The sequence below is a fragment of the Dromaius novaehollandiae genome, chromosome 1 (assembly GCF_036370855.1).
Source record: "Dromaius novaehollandiae isolate bDroNov1 chromosome 1, bDroNov1.hap1, whole genome shotgun sequence".
Classification (NCBI taxonomy): domain Eukaryota; kingdom Metazoa; phylum Chordata; class Aves; order Casuariiformes; family Dromaiidae; genus Dromaius; species Dromaius novaehollandiae.
Window position 1 is genome coordinate 72,875,644 of NC_088098.1, and position 27,761 is coordinate 72,903,404.

At 40.5% G+C, this 27,761-nt stretch overlaps 1 protein-coding gene across 11 annotated transcripts; it reads right to left on the reverse strand.

The window, feature by feature from the left end:
• Positions 1–1,416: 1,416 nt before the first annotated feature.
• On the reverse strand, positions 1,417–21,689 carry TTLL1 (TTL family tubulin polyglutamylase complex subunit L1). Of its 11 annotated transcripts, none has more exons than XM_026114114.2 (13): positions 17,969–18,071; positions 17,656–17,769; positions 17,368–17,426; positions 17,134–17,266; positions 16,648–16,764; positions 14,646–14,854; positions 12,548–12,728; positions 11,338–11,472; positions 11,059–11,167; positions 8,098–8,241; positions 6,229–6,315; positions 4,923–5,086; positions 1,417–3,350 (listed from the first exon to the last, which is right to left on the reverse strand). In XM_026114114.2, the coding sequence occupies exons 4-13, from the start codon at positions 17,208–17,210 to the stop codon at positions 3,221–3,223; spliced, it is 1,353 nt and encodes a 450-aa protein (XP_025969899.1). In that variant the 5' UTR covers positions 17,211–17,266; positions 17,368–17,426; positions 17,656–17,769; positions 17,969–18,071; the 3' UTR covers positions 1,417–3,220. The 11 variants fall into 11 exon arrangements, 10 of the variants coding, with proteins under 10 accessions (XP_025969899.1, XP_064372632.1, XP_064372639.1 ...); XR_010390421.1 differs by lacking the exons at positions 17,134–17,266; positions 17,368–17,426 and adding exons at positions 4,639–4,837; positions 21,575–21,689 and having other exon boundaries at positions 3,212–3,350; positions 4,946–5,086; positions 17,656–17,825; XM_064516562.1 differs by lacking the exons at positions 17,134–17,266; positions 17,368–17,426 and adding an exon at positions 21,575–21,689 and having other exon boundaries at positions 17,656–17,825.
• Positions 21,690–27,761: the final 6,072 nt, after the last annotated feature.

The window sequence follows — 27,761 nt, forward strand, 5'->3', positions numbered from 1 at the left end:
GTAAAAGATTTTTTTTTACAAAGTTTTTTTTACAAAGATATCAAATAAAATGTTTGAAATATGCTTTCCCAATACTACAGTGGTCAGGGAGAAAGATTTGTCTGTTCCAAGCCAATATCCCTGCTGCAAAAATATCCTCCCTATCAAATACTGCTCTGCAAATGTTACATGTGAATGAAATATACCTGCTACACACTGGGAGAGAAATCCTTGTTTTCTGAAAGCAATAGTAAGACTTTCACTGACTTTAATATGATCACAGGTTTTCACAAGTCAGGACTGGAAGAGATGCATTACACTGCTTTATGACAGTACAAGCTCTGAGTCGACCCTTTCCAAACCATTAGAAACCCCCAAACAATTAAATAAGACTAATCAATATAAGTAATATTATAAGCAATACCATTCCTATTCTGTGTGTCTTGTGAGTCTGTGTTCTGGGGGCCCTGATTCAACTCACTACCTACGTGCAAAGACACTATTGAGAACACACAGAAATACCTAGAAACAAGTGTTTGAAAGAACAGGACAATTTATTTTGACAGTACCATCAATTTTGGTTGATCGTGGAACTACAGCTAAAATGTATCTGCTAGCATTATTCTCCAAAGCCGTCTGCAGTAACATAGCCTAATAACCCAGGTCTGGTTTTGCTTTCACATTAAGCCTCCCCATCAGGTAGGATCAATAAGGTCACTGCAGCTGCTTTAGCATGTTACGACTTCTATATACTCCAAAAGTTACAGTGAAAAGTTGACTTTTTTAACAGAATCTTCATTTCTCAATATATCTCTTCCTTAAAAAGGCCCACAGCTGTAGGCTGCACAAAGAGAGAAAAAGAGAAAGGGAACGAGTGATTATTCTATTGTGGCCTTTCTACTGCTGTTATGACATAACAAGACCTAAATAATATCTTTTGTCCAAACTACTAGAGAAATGAATTACAAGCAGTGGAAATGAAACAGAGTGAGAGAAAGCTCCATTTTCCTTCTATCAGAACATCCTCATTGTGTTACCTATCTGCAGGAAATATAACCATACTACAAAATGCTATTTATTGCAGCCTAATATTTCCTAAGGCTATCATGTTGTTACATGCTAGTAAGGAGCAGTCAGAGGTAAAGCTGGAAACATCTGCCTGCTAAACATCACATCGTTAACACAGCATCTAATATTAGACAATACATCTACTTAATACTGGCTTATCTGCCATGGTGCAAAATACAAGCAAGGCTCACAGTAAGGAATTAAAAAAAAAAGCAACAAAAAGACCCAAACCCAATAGCTATGAGACCCAGAATATAGATAAGCTTTACATAGTAAAATGAGCTTTGTGGTAAATTTTTCTTTTCTTAACCTTACTTCAAGAGTCAACTTGAGCATGCCATTACAGAAGCCAGTGAGAAAACAAGAGAATCAGTTGGATTCTGGTCTTTATTTAAACAGAATATACAAGATAATCAAAATGAGAATTGCACTTGGAGGGACTCATTCATTCTAGGTACGTCATTATTTATTGCAAGGATGAATCCCAGGTCATGTCTGAGGACACTGGGCAGCTCCAGACCATGTGCAGGACCCCTCCCCCCCGCCCCATCACCCCAGGCCAATCTGCTCTCATCAGATTGGGTCCACAGTGAGTGTCATAAGCACCATCCCAATGAAAGCAGTTTGCAAGCAGCTGCCTTCCTTTCTAGGAGGGCCTTCAAAAGCAAGAAAGGGACTGCAGTTTTCTGTCGTGCAAGTGGTCTGCTCTACACACTCAAGAAACTCAAAACTTTTGGAAGAGGTTGTGTTTACTTTGCCTGCGCTTAAATAGCCTGCCACATAGGAAGGCAAAGTACTCTGCCTGCTATAGCAGGTAGAGATTGAGTACCACTGCATCAGTGGCATCCAAATCAGAGTTTATTATGGTTACATGGCTATTTATGAGTTTTTAAACCTCCTTCATCTCTCTCTCAACAATTCTCCCCCATCCAAAAAAAGGGGGGAGCAGGGAGGAAGGTCTGAGCTGCACATTACAGCATTTATAAATAACTGCCTAACAACTGGTGGATCTGCAAGTGAAAGCGACAGCCAATCACAGACCCAACGAGTTTATTTATATACTACGCTGTTAGAAGACCGAAATACCTATTTTTAATTTTTGCTCTATACATTTTGTAGATAAACATCACAATCTTTGACATCAGAGCTACCAGAGGTGGCTTACCAGATGCAACAATATTTTTGTTACAGTACATACAAAATTTACAAAAATATACAGACATATTGTACTTATTTATATACATGCATAAATACATGAAGAGATTCTGGTGCAAGTAAGGATTTATAATCAGCTACAGGCAATGAGATTTATTACAGTATGTAGTTGTTCTGTCTGTTTTTCTGCGGAGATGTGTATTATCTTGGAATAAAAATGAATAGCTAGTAAAATAATGCATCAAAATAGCATGTGAAATGTTCTCTCAAGTCATGAAACCTTCTGTCTCTAAAAATTTAGCAGCTCAAAACATTTAAAGGAAAAAAACACCCTCAGCATATAAAGATTTGCTTTCTAGGATCTTAATACTGGTTACAAATTATTTGCTGCATTAACTGACCATAGCCTCAACTCCATGTACTGCTATTTTTGTTAGTTACTCATTTCTTACCAGCAAGAAACTGAAATCATTGTGACAATATACTATTATAATGCTCATCACCGCCACGCTTTTACAGAATCCGCTTTTATTAAAAGGATTAGAGATAGGCTCTCCTAGAAATTAAATTATATCCAGAATGGCCACAGGTTTCTTTTAGAATGTATATTTTGAGTTGTCAACTTTAAAGAAAGCTCTTAATCATTACTGAGAGAATGTTAGTTTCTCCAAAGTGCGAACAGTTATGCTTCTAAAAGTTTAATAGAATTCATTGCTTTCAGAGAACTAATATGACCACATGCAGCATGAAATTAGTTATATATTATATACAGTAATATATACATATATATCATTAACTGGCAATTCAGTGCATCTCCAGTACAATTCTTGGTTTTAGAGGCTTTGTTTCATGTCTTTTCAAAGGCTGTATTGTCCCCTTTTAATAATTCTCACATGTAACATAGCAAAATAAAGCGATCTGTTCAAGAATTACATTTTGGTTCATTGTGTCTTCCTACCAACAGTGCAGTTCCGAATTTCAACAAGAATTACTCTTTTACACTGATTTTATTTTGTTATCACTTCCACGTGGTCAGTACAGGCTTTCCTGAATCTCTTGCACGATTTCCTTTTATTCCAGTGGTTTGCCCAGAACGACTTCGCATGTCACGATCAGGCCCATCGCTTTGTGCCATCTCTTCATCGTATCTAAAATAAGACAGTTTGTTCAGTGCCTTATCCTGCTATTCACTGCACAGAAAAGAGTGGGTCTTCCATATTAGTCTCCAGTACTGAAATTTAATACAAGCTGTTCTACTCATAGGTTTACATATGGATAGTATGTAGATACAACTATTATTCCAAGAAATATACTACCATGTGACGTTACAACAAAGAACAGCTAAAATATCTGCAGTAAACTTTTATTTAAATTAAAAAAAAAAAAAAAACATTTGGCAGCTTTGGTTAAACTCCTGAGCTGTGAAACTTTATGCTTGTGAAATTTCATATGTACTTCTGTAATTCTCCTCACTACTGCTTTTCAAAGATCTGTGGTTAAGCAGGAACATCAGACTGAAACAACAGCTCCAGACTTTACTAAACTGTCAGCAACCAGAGGATTGTTAGCTGCAGTGTTAAAAAACTCCACTATTGCATCACTGAGCAAGTATGGAAAGAACAAACTGAGGGCTGAACAAACAATAGTGTGTTTAAGTTGAACGTATTTGATAACATGTATTTTGTAACACTTAACCACAGTGACAAGTAGTTCTTCAAATATATAAGCCCATTTTGGCCTTAGATAACCTTAATATATACTTACCTCTCAGCTGTTATTTAAATCCCAAGCAGAAACTGACTCTAGATGCAGTAGTGTAATTATCAAAAGATAATACTGCAATACTTTGTAGAACAGTCATAATATACACCTAGTTACAATATCGTATAGCTATTCACAGCTACCATGTATGTAACATCCATTAAAATTTAAATCATAATCCTGCCAACACTTATATTAGTAAAGACAGTTAAACGCATATGTAAAAAATATTAAGATTGATATGAACTAGTGGATAAGCTAGGTACATCACTGCATTTCCAGTGTACTGCACAATTGTATCATTAGTGCTTGAGAAACTATTGCGGAGAAGTATTTTTCCAGGAAATACTAGAAACTGTGTGATCAACATGTTATTTAAAAAAACAGTATTCCTCTGCCTAAGACCAATCCTAGATAAAGTTTTTAGGCAGTATAGTAAAAAGATCTACCTTCTTGATTTCTTCCTTTGTAAAACACATTGGGGTAGTTTAAACATACCTGACAACTCTATCACATCCATGAATTACAAGAGTCAAGTGGCATCATTTCTACAAATTGAGAAATTATAGCTATTCATTACAAGTGTTTACCTACTTAACTACCATCTGTATACTACACTCCATCTAATGCAAGTTCTATACATATAAAAGACAAACACTCTCCTCACTTTTGTACCTCGAATCTAGCCGCAAGAAGCTCAGTAAGTGCAGGGGTTTATCAGACAAGTAACATTCCCCCGGGGGTGAGATGAAGCAACCCTGCTCTGATGCAAACTGATACCTCCAAAGTTGCTATTGCAGCCCTCCAAAAGATGAAGTGGTATCTGTGTGTCCATTTTTTCCCAATAGATTGAAGTTCATCTTATCTCTGTGGTCTAAGTTACATTAAAAAAAAAAAAAAAAAAAAAGCAGGGCTAATGAAGAACATTTACATTTATACAGAAGACTGATAAAACTTACAAGACTTCATAATTGCCAAGAACCTCTTTTGGTGGAGATTTATTCCATTTACAGTCTGGAATTTCCCCGTTAGGCACAGCAATGTTAAGTGTGTCATTAATAAGATTGTACTTCAGGATGCGATCGTTAGCAGTACTGGAAGTAAGAGAAGGGGAAGCATTGACCTATAAAAGAAAAAAAACATCAGTATCATTTTTTTAAGTGGTATACAGTTCTCCAGACAGCATGTGTAAAGACAGTATGTACTATTCAGGAAATTAAGAATCAGCATCTCAAAGCACCTCTTTCACTTCCACAGAATTGGAAAGAATCCCCCATTGGGCATTTTTCTTACTTCAGAACAACACAACACGCTGCCACGTGACTGCAGCGTCAGCCTGGATTTCTGTTGAGATGAGATTCATCAGGGCTAATCTGACACGACAAGGATTTTTGTTTTATTTTCTAAGCTTAGATGGATACCAAAATCACAAATTACATTTTACATTTACATTTTGCCTGGGTGACTCCCACAGTTGTTACAAACAAAAATCTGCAGGAGGTAAACAGCTTTATGTCCTTAATCTGAATTCTCTACTGTTAAATTGTGAGCCAGAGAAAAAGTCTCTCTCTCTCTCTTCAAAGTGTTTAAATTGTATCTTCTTGTAATTGTCTCAAATCAGTGTTCATTTAACATACCCCTTGTGTTCCACATTTATTACTGAGAAGTGGTATTAGAACAATAAACAATTTTTTGTTTGTTTTTTTAAGTCTGTTTACCTTTGATCTTTGGGAATAACATTGAGGAAGAAAAGGGCTGGATAAAAATTATGTTGAACATATAGATCCAAAGTTAATACACTAAGAGAAAATTACAGAGACATGAAACCTTCCAAATATCCCCATTATCCTGGGTGTCTCTCTTCTCTCAACCTGCAACGCTGCGGCCGTGACAGCCCCTAAGTTTTAACAAGTTTGACATTATGCTCTGTTGGGCCAATGCCAGTTTTCCAGCTGCTGAGACAGTATCTCATCAGGCTGCTAACATTCAGGCAGCCTCTGAAGTCCAATTATATGGACGCCCTAGATTTAAAAGACAAAACAAAACCCCTCAAAACACCAAAGAAATAGAAAACAAAAGCATGTGCTCACTTGGTCATTACATGGCCTATTTTACTTTTTAACATCTTTCCTAATCCATTTACCTGAGCAATAAAAGACATCACTGTTTCAAAAGAGAAATGACTGCACTGAAACCTACCTACCTAATTTTATTCTGTGAAAGAAAATGAGGAGAAAGTTATTTCTGTATTTTCTGCAACTTTACCTCAATTAGCCATGGTTTAAGCTTGTCATCAATGATAATGTCGTATCCATAACACTCAAAGCAGTGTTTATCATTATTCATTACAGGCTAAAACAAGACAACAAATATTAAAATCAGCAATTTGGTAAGTAATCTGATCACACACTTATTTTTGCTAGAAATCACATGTGATTAAATTATGAATCTTCTACAACAGTTGTTAGTGTTATAACTCCAGCATAATTTTACCAGCATGTTCAGGATTATCTTTTTTGTTTTTTGTTTTTTTCCTCAAGCTATTAGTGAGTATTAATAATAATGATTGTATTAATGGCAAGCACTAAATTACATTAATTTTCTATCTTATTTCCAGTTTTAAAGTGTTTTTATATTTTGCAGAAGTAATAAGAATATTCAAAGCCTTCATGTAACAGGATAAAATCAGGAAGTTGTGAATTTTACATAACACAGCTTCACGTAAATCATGAGTTCTTTAAACTTCAGAGTAAAGGAGACTTATTCAAAGACATTTCTTTTGTCATAATGCTGTAACTATGCAGAAGTTTGAGGTCAAACAATCACCAGATATATTTTAAAATTGTAATTAGCTCAAGTCAACTATGATCCTGAAAGCCAAAACAGACCAAGGACCAAGTTATGTTTAGATGCTCATTCTCTAGAGAATCAGTGGTTTTCCAGCAGCATCTGTTAAGGATTGAAAGTATGCACACCAAGACTTTTCTTCTATGAAAAGCTCATCAGATCTTTTAAAGAAACCTTTGTAACAGGTTAGTGAGATGACTTCCCCTAAGACTAATAATAAAAGCTTTTCAGTTCTTCAGGGAGTGCAGGAAGGGAACAGAGAAGGAGGATCTCTCATTACATTTGCTATTCTCAGAAAGACAGAGAAGTACTGAAGCTGATCAAAACATTTCCTCCTCTATATTCTCAACATTTTTTTCTCTTCTCTTTTCAGGTTCTGCTAACATTTGGATTAACTCCCTTTTCCTCTCACATCTGGTTTCAAGTCCAATTGCACAGCAGAGGCTGAGCTGAGCCATGCTCCCCCACCTCCCATGGATCCTAGCTTCACAACCCATCCTCTCTCTTGTCCTCCTGAACCTTCAGTGAGGTAATTCAACTCATTAAACTAGCAAAAAACTAAGCCAGCAGAAAAAATAAGATAGTAGTTTTCAGTTGGATGAGTGAGCTGACTCAACTCATGATGGTGCCAGGAGATGACAGGCCCACGTACTTGGAACAGGACAACCCCTTTGGGAGGCAGTGAGCTCTCTCCTTACCTCAGCTAATCCATGTAGTGGTACCTGCTCTCTAAGGGAAGCATGGGATATTGCCAAAACACTGGAAAGTTACTCAAGCAGAAAAGATTGACTGCTACTTTTTGTAAAAAAAAGTAAAAGTCTCTGATAGCTACATGAATTGCGTATAAAACAGCTGAAAGTAGAGTTATGTAATTCTGTTGAACTAATATCCTTACATTTTGTTTGATAAATTGCCCTCCTACGAGAGCTATTTTTTCTTTGACACATTTGTTATTGCTGAAATGACGTCATGAACCTTGGCAGAACTTAACGCTATTCACAAGGCAGTATCAAGTCATATTAAATAGTTCACAGAGCCCTCAAGAGATTTATTCACTTCTAATATGTTCAGATAGTTTGCTCGCTCACTCAAGATTCAAGTTCACCTAGCGCAGGGAGATCAAGAGATCACAGAACTGCAGAAACCATCAACAACAGCACTCAAACAGCAGGAGACGGACTTTATTTTGCGTGGTTTATTTTAAATAAAGGCAAGCTCACTCTCACGGTTATGAAAAGTCTGCAGCCATAATGCTATCGCTGGCAGCATTCCAGAAACAGTACTCACTGCAACAGCCTTCAGTGACTGCACAATTATCCAGTGAATTTCATCAAATAATTTGTTTGTGACTTCCTTTCCACGGGTGCTTTCCAGATACAGACGCAAGTTACTCACTGTCCACTTGCCTCCATGGATATGATTGTAATCATCCTGAAGAGTTAAGAAGTTAATTCAGTCTTTCAGATTTTGAGTTTGCTCAACAGTTTTGCCTTCATTCATATAAGCAGGCCTCTTATACTTACATACAAGTATTGCTTTAAAAACAAACTCAGCAAACTGTTTTTACTCTATTTCATAGCTTCACAAAGGCTTCAGCTTTACTTTGAACTGCCCTCTATATAAACAACCATTTTTATTACAGGTATATATGTTTATATTACTTATCACAAATCAAGTAATAAATCTTGCCTTAAAAGAAAAAAAAATGTACTCTGACAACTTCATAGTAAAACATGATTGGGAAATCTAAATTTTAAAATGTAAAGGGAAAGAATTTGGCTTTTTCCTCCACTGGGGATGAGGAAGAAGTAGTTAATTTAACAATAGCTAAATTTCACTGAAGTTAACCTTTTAAAAATGCAGCATTTGAAAAGTGCTTGTCTGTGTTTATTCATTTAAAATGCAATTTGTCTGTTTCTCAAAAGTAAAAGACAAACACAGCATCTTCTTAATAGTGCTACTGAAAACAGTTACATTCATGAAAACAGTAAGGTGACACCTGGATTATTTCTGAAGGTTAATTTTTCATGTAATACAGCATTTTAATCTGGAAAAATCAGTAAGTTCTACTGAAATAGAATGGGAGAAAAAAGGAGGTTACCTCATATTTTGCTTTTCAGAGGCTGTCAAGGCCCTGCAATATATTGTCTTTAAACGGAAAGACAAAATCAGAGAGTAGTCTTTCCAATGATAAGACACCCATATTCAGCCCTTAGATAGCTCTTGGGACATATGCTTTGTCCCTGTATAAAAATGCTGCTGGGAACATTTCTAAGAATTACCAACTGTATGACTGCTAAATTATAAAAAGCAGAATGCCTACAGTAGAAAAGAGTTCTCTGAGGAATTAAATCTTTCTTCCTCTAAAACAAGTTCAGAGAAGCCTCTATCTAGTTATAGGCCTTTTCTACAGTTTCCCCCTTAGTAAATTTGAAAGACTGGACAAATCTGAGACATGGTTCTCAGGACTTGCTCCATGGAAAAAAATGCCTTAAGACCACAGATTCCAGCCAGGGGACAGAGGTCAAAGTTTCAGCCCTCTTTGCCTTTGAGAACAAGTATTCAAACCAAAATAGATTGCAACTGGATAGAGCTTTGCATAATAACAGCTATTTAATTAATAATATCAAAACAAGTGAAATGTCTCCATGGAAGATCACTAACTGAAGATGATTAAATAGAAGAATTACTGTTATTTTGTTAGTATTATAGACACACATACAGAAGATAATAATTCAAAACCAAATTTTGCAGCACAAATATGACCCTGAGTACATACATTTTTCCAAATACTTCAGTAATGACCCCACATTTTTAAGTTACTTCTTTTACATCCACTTCTGTAGTCCTTCCTTCTTTCAAGGTGACCTTACTACTACATTAATTTCTTTTATCTCTACTTTTATTTGGGAAAAATCTTGAAGGCCATTCTTTAGATCATGAAGAATGGGTGCATGATAACAGGATATGCAGCACATTACATGCCTAGCCTGTTCCTGCTACTGGCAAAAGCACCATTACTTACACTCTAAGTAGCATGGGACCTGCTTTCTCCACAACTAATTCTCAGTGTCCTGTCAAATCATAACGTGCCTGAAACACTTCACAAATTGGTGTCTAGCTAAGAAGACTTTTGCAGTACTGAAAAATGTCATATTTTGACATTTATTCTGGTTTATAATTACCATAGTAAGCGACATTTAAGATCTGCACTGTTGTTACAGGAATGCCCAGGTAAAAGCAGTTCTGCTACGTTGCACATCTTACAGAATAAAAACAGACGAGGCACATTTAACAAGCTTGCAATTTCATATATGTATATTTTTTCTTTCCTTTTAAAAGCAGCAAGTATAAAAAATACACAGTTAGATAGTGCAGCTTAACAGAGTATTAATTACTGTAACTGAGGCATTGTTTATAAATAATGGACATCTGTTAAGGATAATGTATTTTAAAGTGGATTCCCTGAAGAAATATTTAAGGCTTGGGCAACGGTACTGTACCCCTAACCCATGAGCCCTTCTTCTCACTGGTGAATTTCAGCCTATTTAGGCACATGCTATCAAAGCTGTTAAGTTTCTACATGGTTTAGGTACATCACTGGCCAATTACAGGAAACAAAAGTAAAACCTCTAAGAGAAAGGCAGGCAGAACACTGTCTTTGCCCATGCAGTAGGAAGCCACCAGCTGGCCAGTCAGCAACCATTTACCTCTCCGCTCACAACTGCATATTGCCTCTCTTACCCAGAAAAAGAAGGGGGGGACGTAGGAAGGAACTGGAAGGTACTGTGATGCCTAAGTGCTGGAAATAGGAAAGTTAAATTAACTACATGGGAGAGAGAGAGGGAAGGGGAGATCAGGGAGGAGATATTTCAGCACCATTATAAAATACAAAACCACAGGAACCAGGCTTCATTAATTCCACTGCTCACAGAACCAATTGCTAAGTGTCATATTAGCATTCTAATGATAGCAGACTTGAAAAAAAATACTGCTTTCAATTACTGCAAGCCAATACTGAGGAAACTACATTCTATTGTAGTGCTGAATCTCATTTATTATCTTGCATACTTGTGATCTGCAACCTTATGAACTTTTTTAAAATTTATTTGCAAAGCTACACTGAAGTATTTTGTTTGCAGGATGATAAAAAGTATAACAAGTAAACCTTTTTATTCCAAAAGTTTTGGACAATTAAAAAAAGTCAGTCTTGCTATAAAAAAGACACTAAGAACTCAGTACACTTACCCCATGTTTCTGAATGGCAACATTTGTAAGATGAACAAACATGTTATCCAGTTCGCTAGTACTTGGTGTATATTTTACTGTGCAAAACCGGCAAAATCCAAGTTTATACCTTAAATGTAAAAAGTAATTAAAATGTTAAGCAGTAACAAGAGATAAAGAAAAGAATATGTTAGGATACCAAGTGCATGTTAAACTTCTTTGTGCAACACAGGCAAAATTATTTTGACTATGTTAAACATTCTTTCATAACAAAATACGAATAAAAATATGCAGTCTTACATATAACATCTCAGTGGACGATATGTAGATACTAAAACGTATAGACGAAGGTCAAATTTCTTTCCACCAATCAATAATGGATTGTTGATATAGAGAGAAATCACATAGGCTTCTTTGGAAGACTGAGATACAAATCTGAAAAACATACATTATGTTTCAGAATGTGACAATTATAATGTTCTGCTAGTTTTTTCTTCTATAGAAGCAGCCTAAGTTTTGGATTGACAGAAATATTAAATCATATTGCCAATACAATGTATAAAGTTATACTGGTTAATAATACACACTTGGCATCAGGCTTACATAGCAAAAAAAGCTAAAAAAAATAAAACAGATGACCAAGATTAATTGCCCATTGAAACACAGTTTTGCAGTTAAAGTGGTAGCTAACAGAGCCATTCAGAATGCAGTTCTACAAGCTAGTCTTTGCCTCTGAGAATACTTAGACTTTTTGTGGTTCAGATGAGCAAAAAGTTCATATATTATTATACTACCTTTTTAGTCAAGGTCTTATATTCCTAGAGTATTTGTATTTATGCTTGGTATGCAATTGTAAACCACTGAAAAGCTAAGATATCTTTTAGATTGTGACAGTCTTCAGATTCCAAGGTAAATAGAACAAAACAACTCAACTGAAATTCAGCCATCTACTTCATGACAGAAAAAAAATAGTATCAGTTGTGTGAGCAAAACTTTTACTAGTCAGAGAAAACATAAATAGCTAGCCTGTTTCACCCACTTGGAAGTAGATCATCAACATGAGGCATATTACTTTCTGCTCCAAACTGATAACATATTGTCTTCATATAAGTGCTTTCTTTCATTATACTAATTTAAAAAGTGAATTGATGCATATTAAATAAAATCATGATTCAAACTGCCCAGGGGAAGATTTTTTTCTTACCTCCTGTTATTTAACACCATGAAGCAGAACAATTTATTTTTGTCCATTTTCCCCCCACAACATTAAAAGTGTATTTATAGAGCACAGTTAATTGAACAGCTGTTTGTACCTCCTCCACCAGAACTGCATTAAGACATATTTGAAGGAAGAAGTACAATATCAGAGACTACATGTAAAACTAACTACTAATGAAATAGTGATAAATGGAATACTTCTCCCATGCATCAAACAATCAGCATGTTGATATAGTGCATCTGATTATATGAAGTACAATATGTGGGGTTTTTTCTTTCCTGCAGCACTTACGAAGATGTTTTGCTGTCTCGAGACCACTTTTTAATTTGAGAGAGTTTATTTATGAGAAATATTCCTTTTCCTTGAGCTTTCCCACAAGGTTTCATAATCCAAGTGCTGGAGGGATTTTTTCTGAATTCTTCAACAAAGAGATTGTAATCAGCAGGAAGCATAAAAGTAACAGGCACAAAATCTGAATTAAGACAAAAGAGGTGTAGATTAAGCATACTACATCTGACAAGGATATTCAAAAATATAGACTGAAAAAAAACTTGCTTTTCTAGTCTGGCATGATCCAACTTCAGTAAAACTCATATTGCCTTTTACATTACTTCAAGTTTGTAATTTTTACTTAAACAAATAATTGGCAATTATTGCATGCCACTAGCTTCAGATTAACAGACCTTAATGCACCTGAATCTTTTTTTCCTGTTTAATTAATAGTTTAATAATTCCTGTTTTCCTGTGCAATTAGAGAGTATCATACCATTGCAACTTGAGTTTCATAATCAAACTTTCTCAATTTTGTGTATCAGCTTTCACGATTCTTCAAAGCATCTCATCACTTGTGCATGCAAAAATCCGAATGTTGATGTTGCCTCCCCTTTGGATGTGGTAATTTTTAATTCCATGTTTACCTGCCATTAGTCATTCCTTCTTTCCTGCTATACTCAGTATTAGTGTAGTTACTGAAATCTGAGGAAAAATATTTCTCACTTTTTGTGGTCAGATTATTCTCAATCCCATCCTTAAAGCACTGCTTCATTTTCACATGGCTAAACAACGTCCCCATTTTTATTTCAGTTCAGCGCTTTCAGACCACCAAGACAACTTTCTTCCCCCCGCCTGTGTTTTTTTTTAATTATTTTCTAGCAGTCATCGCTTGTTCCCCAGCTTGCCCTAAATTTCTCTTCTGAAGGGTTTGTTCATTTAGTTCTGTCCATATGCTTTCTGCAAAAGTTTTAGTTTAGTTTTTGTTCCAGTATAAAATTTCCAGGTGCACTTTTTTTTGCACTTTTGAATTAAAGAAACTGCAACCCTTCTCTTCTGGATCTCTGTTGCAGAGCCTTTCAGTTCCATCACTGATCTTACTGCTAAGTATCTTAATTCCACAGTTTTCCCTCTTTAAAGTAAAATTAAAAAAAGGCTGAGTTACAAACCTATTTTGGTATAACCTTCCATTTAAAATAATCATTTCATGATTACTGCAGTTAATGTTACATTGGTAAGTGTAGTTTGCTTGAAGGACTTTACTACTTACAAAACCAAGTCTAAATAGAACTTCCATACCTATAAACGGGATTTGTGCTCCTCCGTGAATCCTACTGACTACTACTAATCACACAGTAGAGGAAGCAGGCTGCACTGCTGTGGTGATATGAATGCTTCTGTTTCCCTGTCAATCTTTTTTGCTGCTTTGTGGCTAATTTCAAAAAAGATCTTAAGCAAGTTCCACCCCCCTCTAATTCTCTCCCTTTGTAAAATATTGGCCATTATCTCCTAAAGCAAGGTTTATGAAGAGGTTTGAAAATGTAATATCCCATACGAAATATTCACTATTACTATTTGTATAATTTTCCCTTTCCTTCTGTTTCTTTTCTCTAGTGGCAGATTTGAGAGGAAGGAAGAGGAGGAAAAGGCAGGGGAAAGAAGGCTCTTAAATTTGCAGAATGAAGCAAACAATTTTAGTATTGAGCACGCTTTATTCTATTCAACTGACAGTTAGTGCCAGAGCATTTGAAGACAGTTACTTTAATGTTCTAACACATTGAAGGTTCAGAGCTTTATGTACAGAGGAGCTAATTCAATTCCATTTCTACTGAAAAAAAGAGCTGGGCTCTGACTAAGTTACCTCCCTGTGATGATTCAGTTACATATCAGTTTTAGATAGGTCTCCAAAAGCAACCTGTTAAAAACAGATAACTTCCATTGCCTGCACTTTTGCAAGCAGTAGTTTTTCTTACTGACTGCATTGCACTGAAGCAGCAACATGTAAATTAGAATAATTTGTACATTAATGTGCTGTTCTACTACTGTCTGAAGTTACAAGGCCAACAGGTTATTGACCACACAGGAAACACGATTAATGCTGATAATGAGAACTACATACCCAAATAAATATATTTCCCATTTTCATCCTTTTCTGCAAGAGGACTCCCTTCTTTCTCAAGTTCCTTTCTGTATCGCTTGATATTCTTTACCATCAAATCCTTCCTGGTTAGTTCATAGTGGTTTGGAAAATGATTGACAATCTGGTCATCAGAAAGGCGGTAACCACTTTCCACACTGAAAACATTTCTGATGGTTTGTACACTCATCCTGAAAGAAACAACAGATGTCAAACAGTTCTCCCAAGAAACACAACTCAGGAAGACAAAGTTGAAATTTCTATTATTTATTTACACTTCAATTTTTTCCTCTCCATTTAGGATTTCTCCGTATGGTATAATATTTTGCTGCAGTGACAATCCAACATACCCCAAATCTCTATTACCAAAACCAAATCAAATCATACTACAGGTTTTACTGATCCCTCTACTACTACTGAAATTGGGGTAGATGGTGAGAAAAGGCAGCTGACACCTTGGCTCTTACCAGATTCTGGCTTGTTGATACTTAGGTCAACCCCCAGCAGGGCCTAAACAGGACTAATAGGCACCCAAATGCTACAGCAGCATCTTTCTAAATCTATTACTTCACTCCCTGGAAACTCAGCTTTTCTTTTCTTTTTCTTTTAAAAAAAAAAAGAATAAAAAACAACCTCCTACTCACTATCTGCTGTTTGGATTCTAAAAGATTTCAAGCATACGTATTGAGTATTGTGATTCAGAGCTCTTACTAAGAACAGCAGTAAATGCCACATCAGAGCACTACAGTGAAAAGTCATCAAATCAGTTCTCTCTTTTATAAGAGCAGAGCCATAGATATGTAGAATTTTCTGCATTAGAGCTCTTACATTGATGACATCCAGGAAATATTCTCACATTTCCAGTCTGCTACATTATCATCTTAGTAAGAAAGAAATAACGAAATAACTGTCACACAACAGTTTCCGTGAGTGTCCTGTTCCCCCACGCCTCCCCCCAACCACATTCCAAAAGCATGAGCAGATTACTAGAATCGTACCAATTTAAATCAGTTGTTAACAAAGAATACAAATTTTGCAGTATAAAGTGCCATTCTGTTGTATTTGGAAAGGACAATAAAAATTGCTCGATTTACTTAAATAAATATTGGTTTGCCTTATCTTTAACAGATTACTGCATTTCAGGACAACACTTCATCAAATAAAAAGGCAGGTTATTTATTCTCCTATATTCACCATTACCTTGGTTAAATTCCATCATTCACTCTCAGTACCGAGATGCTGAATAATTAGTCTCCATATAACCCTTTATCATGAAGGAGGAGGAAAGTACAATTCTTGAGGTCTTTGTTACAAGAGATTGCACTCCAGTAACAGGGCGAGTCTGTGTCAATTTGATAAAAGAATACTGTATATAGAAACCTTGTATTCTTGGATCCTTTTGCTTATGTTATGTTGTTGGAAAGCTTTGGAAAAGATACACACAAAGATTCCTTAGGCCATAAACCCCCTCCCATAGCAGCAGCAGAACTCTACTTACTACATACAATAAGTTTGAGTGAAATCAGGTATCACATTCAAAAAAACTCAACCAAATGAACAAACCAAACCCACAGGGAATACAGCCTTTCCCTTGGGGTGTTTACAATTCCTACTCCCAGAAGCGATTGGTATTTTGATAGGGTAGTGATTTTCCACTCTCTGACAAAACCTTTGGCATACTGCAAAGATATCTGAGGTCAACAGCATGGGAATGGATCAATGCAGATAGGACCTTGTACTCTGAGGAATCCTAATGACTTCAGCAGACCTACACAGATACAGGAATCTGCCCATACAAATCTGAATTGAGGATGAAGAATGCTATAAGAAATTACAGAAGCAATGAAAAAATGTTACACTCCTAGGAGCACTGCACTAAATTAATGCTAATTTGTGCAGCTTTTATTTTTAAATATGCATTTTGTTATATTAATAATGGTATTAGCACAGGATATTAAAATACTTCACAAATTAATGTACTTACCAATAAAAATTCCAGTCTTCATTTTCTGCCACCTGAATCCAGCCTCTTTTTTCAAAGTTGTTTATCAGAACAGATTTTTCTATGTCAGTTACCCACTTCACTTTTCCTGCCATTATCCTAAAACAGAATCAACTTGTTAGTAAAGAAAGTTTTGAGATGTGAAGTAGAAAACAAAAGGGGAGAACACAAACTAGGAAAACTGCAGGGGAAGAAAAGAGGCATCTAGAGCGCATCTTAGCTTAAGTAAAGTGGAAGAAGTAAATCAATTTAAAATTGAGGAAAGCAATGTCTTAGTTTCAGACTGAAACCTGCATTTATCAGCTGGACAACTACAAACAGAAGCAACACCAGCTACTAGGATCTTTCACACTTCATCTTTCACAGTTACAAGGATCTTTCCAGCTAATCCACCTTTTATGAGTGGGCACACAGCTTGAGCCTCTCCTTAATGTACACTAATGACAGAAATCAGTATCATACACTTACTGGGTGGTAACGTTTCCAGAACAAAGTGTAGAGCACAGACACTTTATTGCTTCAAACCAAGACTTATATGTATACATGGTTTTGGGGTCTGTTCTGAAGTTGGACAGTTCTTACAGATAACTCCACTCAGTGACTGTAGACACAAAAAGTACATTTCCAAGAGAAATCCTTTACACATCCTATCAAGAATCACAATTTGCTAAATTACACAGAAAAGAATCAAAACAGTGTTACCATCTTTTTTGTTGTCTTTTCTGTATTTCATGCGATCATGATTTTGCTGCTTGGTCTAGCTGCAGGGAGGATACACTGATGTTATTAAACCCTTGATAGCAGGATTTCCCAAACCTCAGGTTGTTAAAACAGTCCTTACAAACTGCATTTCAATTCTTGACTCCTAGATATCACTTTCCACATTAGATCTCTCACTTGTCAGCCTTTTACTTCTGTTCAGAGGCTCACTCAAGCTGGAAGAGACCTCAGGAGGTCTCTAGTCCAGCCTTCTGCTCTAAGCAGGGTTACCTGTGAGGCCAGACCAGGCTGCTCAGGGCTTTATCCAGCTGCACTTTGAAAACCTCCAAGGATGGAAATAGCACAGCTTCTCTGGGCATGCTGTCCCACTGCTTGTCTGTCCTCCTGGGGAAAAGGTTTTTCCTTATATCCAGCCTGAACCTCTCTTGGTTCAACTTATGCTAACAGGGTGGAAACAGACAACAAATGCACTGACGATGGCACAAGGACAAGCCAAGCCAGGGAGAGGCGCCCACAGTTGCTACCTCTCTAAAGAGCAGGCTGAAGCGTCTCTGACAGCGAGAGGCACTCACTCAGCACTTACCCACTTGCGTTCTCCTTCACCAGGGCGGCTCGGCGGGATCCTCTTCACGCTGTGTCTCCTCATCCAATTACATTCTGCATGCCCAGCATTGAAAACCACTACCCTGTATCACAGATTAGGGTAATGCCAGTGAAGGTGGGGGCAATGCAATAAGTTCAAACATGCTGCCATTCATGCATATGCAGCCTAGGGCCAGAAACCTACAACCCAGCTCATGCGGACAGAGCACTGTACCACATACAATTTGCAACACATTTACCCAGTCTCTAAATAGGTGCTAGAGCCCGACCTCCTAGGATCTAGGTCTGATGGCTTTAATACACAACTATTAAGCAAGCTAACAAGCATATATTAATGAGGGAATGATAAGACTGATAAAGTCAAGGGCAGACAGCTATGGTAAGCAGTTTCAATACTGCTATTTAGTCTTTCAGCAGTACACTCCATAAAATAGTTTTGAACTTGCTGCCCAGTGAGTTTTCACTGCAGAAAAATGCTGATTCAGGAGAGAATCTATGAGTTAGTTTAAAAGCTACTCAGATCAATTCCTGCTCTGCTCGTCGAGCCAAAAGCACATTCTTTGGCACATGCTCCTCTCAAGAACAAAAACGGTATCAGCCAAGGAAGCGGGAGGGAGCGGAGTTACTACATAAAATTTTCAATTGAAAAGCCAGTTAAAACTTCAAATTATCTTTACTAATGTAGTAATGTAATTAATGCAAGTAAATCATTAATGTAATTAATATAATTTCTGCAACTAAGCTATTGGACTGGAACTCAGGAGGTCTTCAGTTTCCAGACTAGGTATAGAGACATACACCTGTTAGCAAGCCAATACTCCTATGGTTTCTCTCTTCCTGGAAGGCATGGTCCATTATATAGTGCTCATACTTTTTCCTGCCTAGTCAATTTAAATTGCAAAACTCCATAACACACAGATTTTTTCTATTAGACTTTGATCTTGAAGAGTTTTAGGCACACTTATTTTTATTCACATTGGCAAGTCAAGCTGAAATCAAACTTTAATAGACAGATAGGGAGAGCATATGCAGGCTCAGGGTCTTTCTTCTGTGCTTAAACAACACTTAGTTCTGCAAGGTCATGATCTTTCTCTAGGCCTTTTAGATGCTACCAAATCAAAAATAAATTAAATAAAGGGACTAACCTATTTATACCAAAATATCTATGATTCATCATAAGTGACTCACTAGTACTATACACAATCTTCTTGTGGTTTTAAAAGTTCAGGGATAAATCAGCCTGGAATAGAATTGTCCCTCTCCAAAAAATGCATTAAGTGCTGCATTAGCATTAACTAAATATACTACAAAAATGTTAAAAGACCAAGTTCCTTCCTCGATTCAACAACATCTAACCCCAACTTTATACCTGCCTCTGTCACCTGACTCTCTAATTTTGCTCCCTACTTCTCAAGCTTGTCTCACCCCAGTGTCCTCAGTACACAAGTCACACCCTCCTCAGGGCTTGTACCTCCAGAAACACTGCATCAGACACACGTAGCCGTGTGCATCTCTCTGTCTTTAGCTTCTGGCATGTAGCTGTAGCTTGGCAAAGATTAAGAGATTGGATGTGCTTCCACAAGCAGGGCTACTTTGCCAGCAGTCCTAATGCTGCAAACTCATTTCAACTCTAGGATGCAACAGTTAATGCCATCTCTGCTTTTTTGACCAGATGTGCCAACAAAACGACTCCTAGTGCCCAGAAGAGGTACTGGTGCTCTATTGCCACGGGAAAGAGTGGATATAAACCAAAGGTGGCAGTGATGACCCTGGTGCTCAAAGGATACCTGCTAGAAGGCACATCCTAAACCTGTGTGTATCCCTCACAGCACCCAGGCATCTTTGCCTCATACCATTCCTCCCCATTTACCAGGTCAGATAAAAGAGGTCACGAAATTGCAGTAAGCACTAGAAGTGCAGCTTGCCAGCCACAAACTGCACTTCAGCTACTTCACACCATTGTTGTAATACAATAACTTCTGAAAACAAAGTTAGAAGGAAACTGTCATAGTATCCTTCCTATAGTCTTTTACTTCAGTACACGATTATTTCAATATATCCTATGGCAAGGAATCCTGAAAGACTGCATGTACTGTTCAGCAAAACAGTTCTGTGGTAGCAAGCGGGGCTGCTCCATGACTAACCCTGCTACTTTACTCCCAGAGACTGCACAGTTTGATTTCAGAAGCCAGAGACAATCCCAACCGAACAATTCCTTATGGTCCAGTGTGACTGGAAGGTCACACTAAACTTAAGCTAAATCAAAGCTAAAAACTGAATTGAACTTCCATCACAAATGAACAGAAAAATTACAAGAGTGTCATTCTTCTCCTGTTTTGGGAACTTCAGGCCTTACAGATCCCTGCTGCTACAAGAGGATTAGCAATACAACAGAGGACTGAATATTAGCCCTTCATTTACATGGGTAGTTTAGTTATTTACTTATCTAACTAATAGTTATTTAATTTGTGTGTAAATAAAATTTTGTGATTTTGCATAATTCAATTGTTCATACCTGCAGACAAGAAGTCATAGGAAAATAACACATTAAGTTGTACAGAAAACTTAATTATTTTCAATAATATAATTTAGTCCAATTTAATTTTCTACAGGAATCCTCTAATCTGCAAGTAGATACTCTGAGATGATCTAATGAGATAATCCCAGCATTCAAAATTTTGATCAGCTGAAAACCTTAGCTTTTGTAAACATCAAGGAAGAGCTATAGAGCAAGCAGCCTTGACTTTGCATATTGTAGTGTAAGTCAAATCCTTCTCAGGGCACTAGACTTCCTACTTAGGAAACAACAGATTTGTAATACCAGCACAATTGACCTGACACTTCCCTAAAATACTGTGTTTACTGCACACTGGTCCCAGCAACAGCAAATAAACTTAAGGACACCTGGCAGCAACCTAAGCATAGGTGAGGTCCTCCTGCCCCATCACATGACTGGCACAAACTCACAAGGTGGTGGTGAGACTCAAAAGCACGCCAGTGGCATTTTTCTCAGGCATTACTGCCACTACTAAAACGACTCATGCAGATCACATATCATCTATTTACACTCCAGAATAAGTGCAACTGAGCAGCGCTGGCATCTGCGTACGAACGAGGTTTCCTGATCTCGCAAGTTCTACATGCCGCTAACCATTGAAAACATCAGTGTGGTTTGTTACTGAGTTTGCTACCAGAAAATCCAGTTAAACTGAAGCAAGCCACGCCACTAGAGCAGAAGGGGAGGCTCTGCCAACACGACTCCCACAGCAGGAGAACGGGAGACACCAGATAACAAAGGGCCGAGAAGCAAGGGGGCTGTAACTAACACGAGAGAGATGATGAGTCGAGTGGAAACAGAAGCTCGTTAGAGAATCGCTGGAGACCTCGGGGGAAAGGCCGGGGTGAGCAGAGACGCAGTAACATGCAGCGCCATGTCGCGACAGCCGCAGGAAGGGACAGGGCCTCACCTCCTCCCCGCCGCCAGGGAGGGACCCCTCCCCGCGCCCGCCGCCGTCGTGTCGCGACCCCACGGGCTGTCGCGATAGCGCGGGGGAGGGGATGGGCAGGGCCGGCAGCCCGCTCTCACCTGCCGGCGGCGAGTGGCCGCCCCTCACGCTCCGCGAGCGCCGCGGGCTGCCCCCGGCCCCATGGCGGCCGCCCGCCGCGCCACTTCCGGGGCCGCTCCCTAGCAACCGCGACGCGACTGGGGGCAGGACTTCCGGGGCAGGGCGGGGCCTCGGTTGCTGGAGGGACGCGCTGTGGCCCCGCCCGCTCAGCGCGGCCCCTCCCCCTGGCGCCCAGCCCGGCCCGCGCTCGCCGCGACATGGCGGCCGCGGGGAGCGGGCGACCCGCAGCGCCGCCGCCGCCTCTTAGCGCGACGCCCTTCCCGGCGTGGCTGCGGCGGGCGCCACGTAACGCCGCGCGCTCCGGCAGCCGCGCCGCTAGCGCGGCACGCACGGCCCGACGGAGCCTGCCTGCGAGAGCTGATTTCCCCCAAGAGCTTCAGCCGGCATGAAGCCTTGTTGCCCAAAAACCCTGGGCGCTCCCCAGTCATCACCTGCTCCCGGCCTACCATAACTGCGCCTCCAGTCACTGAGACTCGGGCAGGGGAACCGCGATAAAACTATTTTATGGGTTAGTTGCCATCGGGATGTGTTTCCCAATTTGCTCACGATGCAGCCGCGCAGACCCTTGTTCTGGCGGGGGAATAGCAGCGAGCAGGGGCAGCAGGGCAGCGGTGCGAGGAGCAGGGCTGCGGCTGTGGCGTGAGAGCCGGGGGTCCTGCGCGGCCCCCCAGGAGACCTGCCTCTTCCTTCGGGGGCAGCTGCTGCCGTGCCTCTGCTGGGCGCAGGCCTGGCTTGGCTGTGCCAGGCCCGGGTCCAACAGCGTCCTTCTGCACGCGGGGAGGGTCTTGGCGGCCCCACATGCAACCTTCCCGCTCTGGGTCTCCGTGCCTCTCGCTGTCTCTAACAAACATCTGATCAGAAGTAACCTGAGATTTGCAGAGGGCTCAGAGTGTGACAAAACACTCATGCTCTTCTCCAGAGTACATAACAAGCCAAGGTTATTCCAGTACCAAAACTCCAGTCCCTGTCCCAATGCATAAGGTGTCAGAGGTCCTTCATAATACACATATAGGAATGTCTTTTTCCTAATTATGTTGCTCTGAAGAAGTGTGTGAATGTTTTCCTGAAATGATAGCAACTATAATTTTCAGTGAAAATTGGGAGAGAAAATACAATACCTAAAAGGTTACAACATTAGTGCCCACATAGAGAAGCCTGGTTTATGCACACTGAAGTTCTCCCAAGATAAGTGATTATATTAAGACATCAGACATTCTGAGGATTACTGAGATACTGTGATACGGTCGATACCAAACATTAAGATATTTCATAAAGGACTGTAAACATTTGAAGACTACCAGAGGGAAAAATATAGGTAAAATGAATTATGAATTCTGTAAGACAAATGATTTTATTAAAAAGTAGAACCATCAGGCAGTAGCTGAAATAAGGTAACTATTTGCAGTGTGGTGGCATACAACACATAACTATTACTGATTTATATTGCCTAAAACCCCTAATTCCCCAAATAATCCAAATATAATAAATAAGTTTTATGAAATACCATGTGATCCTATGGTGGTAGGCTCAGATTCAAGGATGCAACTACAAAGAAACAGTTAAATTCAGTAATTCATATAACTGGAACAAACTATTAAATATTTCCTAGTTTAAGTAGAAAAGCAGCTACGAAACACAGTATATCTTCCTTGGGTCACGTGCAGTGGAAATTTCCTGACGCCACGATATCTCTGGCAGCAGAACAGAAGCACAGAGCAGCCTTCACAGCCCTCTTTAAACGAAGAAAACGTACCTACTGTGACAGCTGACAGTCAGAAAAGTGAACCTGAGTCTGCTATGTCAGTAGTAATCCTTTTTGTCCTGGTATCTGTCACGCTTTGGAGAAAGTTAAAACTTTATCACCTTTTTAAAATTTATTAAACAATTTGTTAAGGACACAAAAAGGTATTCTGATGTGATAGTCTTTAAGTTTAATTCAGTGGTCCCTAATCAAAGTTACAGTTGCACGGTATAAAACTTGGATATTTTGCAATCTCTGAAAATTACACTGACAGTATTACATCACAGCTAAGAGCTAATAAGAAATGCTCTCATTTTTAATATTATATGTAGTTCCATTTTGTAACATTCTAGTTCCAACAAGGGCCTGTTTTGTTTTGTCAAAACTCTTAGGGAAGTCACAGAGAATCTGAGAACAGCTCAATAATACTTACTATTATCGTATCAGGAAGTGCTCTAACAGCATCAGCGTGCTGTCTTTGTGGCAGAGATCAATCCTACAATGACATTTGCATATTATATTTTAAGCATGAGTCAACTCACTGGCATAAGCAGGACTACCTATATGCTTAAACTACCCATATGTTTACAATTAAGCATAGTTTCAGGCAGGAGACTATGAGTGATTTGAACAAGGTATTCAGAAATCAAAGTATCAGAAATGGTAAAGAGGACAAAAATCTTGATGTTATTAACAAGAAGAGATACTACTGAGGTTAATTTCCCTGTTATTAGATTGTACTTTCAAGGCAATTTTCATCTAGCATATTGCATGTATAAACATATACACAATCTTCACAACGCAGTCCTCAGTATCAGTTTGAAGATAAGCATTATTATGTTCACTTTATAGATGAGTAAACCTGACTTAGAGAGCTTGGAAGATGATGGAAAAACATCTGTTTTACAGAGAGGATTATTATGCATAGTGCAAGAAGAAGTGATTTGCATAACATTTATCTGAACACTTTTTACATTAAAAAAATGTAGGCATGTATGTCTATGAACATCCAAGCTTCAGGCAGAATTCTCTTATCTATGCCGCTGTTGAGCCTCTTGTGCTGTTTACCTTCACTAACACAGATGATATCATATTATATATAGAGGGCAAAGTCCGCTCCCAAGCATTACCCGATAAAGTCCCCTGTTTGACAGGACAATGAAGCATGGAGCAATAGTTCTGTTTGGGTCTTTACCGCCCTTCTGAAGTAAACTCTGCTCTCTAGTGATTGGCGATACTGACTGAATCATTCACCGTACTGCTATCAACACACACAAAAGAAAAATATCCTAAGTGCCACGACCTTACTAAACCTTTCGGGCAAGAGGTCAGTGGGGTTCAGGAGCGGCCTCCCTTTAACCCCTCGCTAACTGCGCACTTCCCAGCCAAGAGGGTGGCTGGTGGTCAGGGCTTTTCCCGCTCTCTGCCTACGCCTTTTCCGCGGTCCCCACCGGACAGCTGGGGCGGTGGACGCACCTGACGCGTTTCTGCTGAGCAAAACGGGCTGCCCAGGAGGTCTGCTGAGGAAAGCCCAGCCCTCCCTGGGCGAAAGTGGACAATACCGTGGCACTTGGAAGTTTTTAAAGACGGCTTTTAAATTAAGAGAGGCACGAGGGAAGCCCGAGGGACTCTGGAGCAGCGCGGATCACCACGGAAAGCGAAACCACACTGTGGCGGCTGGGAAGAGGGGTCCGCAAGGGCCTCGGCGGCCCCGCGGCAGGCACCGCTGCCATCAGCCCCACATGGTGGTCGCCGTCCCGCCCTGGGGCCACCCGGCCCCGCTGCACCCCTCCTCGGCTGCCGGCAGCTCCTCTGGCCCCGATACGGCGACCCTGGCGATCGCCCCCCGGCCACAGCGGTCACGGGCCTCCCCCCCCCGCCACAATGGCCGCAACGGTCAGGGCCTCCCGCGCCACAACGGCCCCAACTGCCACAGCGGCCACGGTCTCCCCCGCCACAACGGCCACAACGGCCACGGCGCTCCCCCCTCACGGGGGCCGCCGGAGCGCTCGGGAGGGAGAGGGCGGGGCGGGGGCTGCCCGAACGGCTCCCACCGCCCCCGAGCCGGGGTGGCGGCGGCGGCGGGGGAAGCCCGTGCGCGGCGGGGCGCGGAGCGGGGCGGAGCGGGGCGGGACGAGGCGGGACGGGACAGGGCGGCGGGCGGACAATAGGGGCAGTCTGCGAGTGACGCTGCGGTGAGTGGCCGGCGCGGGGGCGCGGGCCGGGCCGGGCCGGGGCGGCGCGGCGGGGGGCGCGGGGTCGGCCGCCCGTCTTCTCACGGCCGTGTGTGTGTGTGTGTGCCCGCAGGGCAGCTGTCGCTTCCAGCGCGGGCGCCGAGCGGAGCCGTGTCGAGCCGAGGTGAGCGGCGCGCGGGGGGACCCGGCCCCGGGTAGGGCGCCGGCGCCGGCGGAGGGGTCCCGGCGCTCCGCGGGGGGTGGCGGCGGCGGCGCCTCGCGGCAGGGGCAGGGCGGGCGGCGGCGGCGCGGCGGCGCTGCCGGTTATGGGGCTGCGCGGCGCCGGGGCGAGGCGGGGACGGGGACGGGGACGTCGGTGCCGAGGATGCTGCGGGGCCCCTCGCGGTTTGCACCCAGCTGGGATGCTGTAAGCAAATGAGGAGCTGAGTACGTGTACTTTCACTCTTAGCAAAGCAGGAAACGAGCCCTCAAAATAAGCCTAAAACGTACAGCTTGAGGTACCGCCGACTGACATTTTAAAATATTCCCGAATAGCTCCTTTTTCCGTAGATACGCGTTTATAGTGATGCTACTCGGTGACAGGAATGATGTGCAACGGCGGAGATAAATAAAGTAGCCCATACGGTTGAATAACTATAGTTGTATAACCATATGCGTCCCTATAACTCAGTCCCTGTCACTCAATTAACTACTTTTAAAGTCAAGTCAAACAGTATTCTTACTAGAGGGAGCACAAGGAGACTTGTCGCAATGTTTGTATCCTTTCTCAAGGAGCGGTTACACTCGTGTGGCGAGGACCGACAGCAGTTCAGTGGTTAGGCAGAATCACAGGTGTTTAACTTGCCGAGGGACTATTGCCTAAGATGGGTCTGCCGCTTCGCGCCTTATCAGAAACGCTCTTACAAAAACACCAAGACACAACGGCCTCCACTGTCATTTTCTCTCACAGAGATGTATACAGTGGGGCTTTTTTTTTTTTTTTTTTGCGTTAATGTATTGTGGGTATGGGTTTTTTTTCATCATTTAATGCATGTGGGTTGGATGGGAGCTAAGACTGAATGTGACAAAGAAGAAAATCAGAGAATGTTTGTTCAAGGTGTTTAATCTCTTCTGATGTCAAAACACCACTGCTGCAGAGACCCTCTCTCTCTAAAGGGAAAAAATTAAGAAAATTGCCTCCTTCATTTTTTCAGTAGGTGTCTGCAGCAGCTGTCTTAACAGATTTTTGTGTCAGTAGGCCATTGACCATTAAACCCTTTAAAGAGGCCTGAAAAAAGATTAACTGTACCCAGCTCATGCAGGTTAACAGTCTGCTAGCCAAAGCAATAGCTCACGGGAGCAGGATACCAATTGTGAGCTTGATCCTGCTGTTACCCAAGTGAGCAGTAAAACCACTCCTCATGCAGGAGCAGAGCCAAAGCTCGTATGGATCCGAAATCAAACTGTGGAGCCAAACACTGAAATCAAAATGTATATGATAAGGGCTGGAAATCTACAAAAAGAAAATGAGTTAAGAACACACTGCTTTTGAAGAAACACAGAGCTGTAGTTAATGGGGCAAGATGCCAGCTGTGCGGAATACCTTCTTCATTTGCTCTTTGCATTCCATTTTTGACAGGTTTATCTATTTAATAAAACACACGATTTTTACTGTGTTGGTTACCCTGTTTGCAAGATGTGTTACCAATGGTAACTCGGTAACTGTAATATGTGAAAATACCACTAAAATATGGTAGATGAACTAGTATTTTAATGTAAAGTAATTTTATTGCAGCGTTTGTAACACCATTATCATCAGCATTTTACCAATCCAGGAAGCCTAAGTAATCCTGAGAACAGTGTGGCATTTTGATTCTTTAAACTGATGTGCAAAATAAAAAACACAACACAAATAGTGAGATAACTTTAAATCTAAGAATTCAAATTTACATTGTACCTGCATACCAACAGTTTCTCTCGTCTTCCCAGTCTGACAGCACTAAGTGGGATCTCAGAGGAGCTTACAGGAGAAGACTGCCAAAGGTCACAGAAGAGGCTAGTCTGACCACAGTCCAATAAAGTATCCCTGTCAAATGGGACAGGGTGCAGGTGTGTGACAGCAACACAGGACAATATGTGCGTGTCAGGCTGCGCAGTGAGACCAGAGACCAAGTGAGGGAAAAAGGCTGCCCGTAGCTATCCCAAATGCACTTTTTTGGTTTTTTTTTTTTA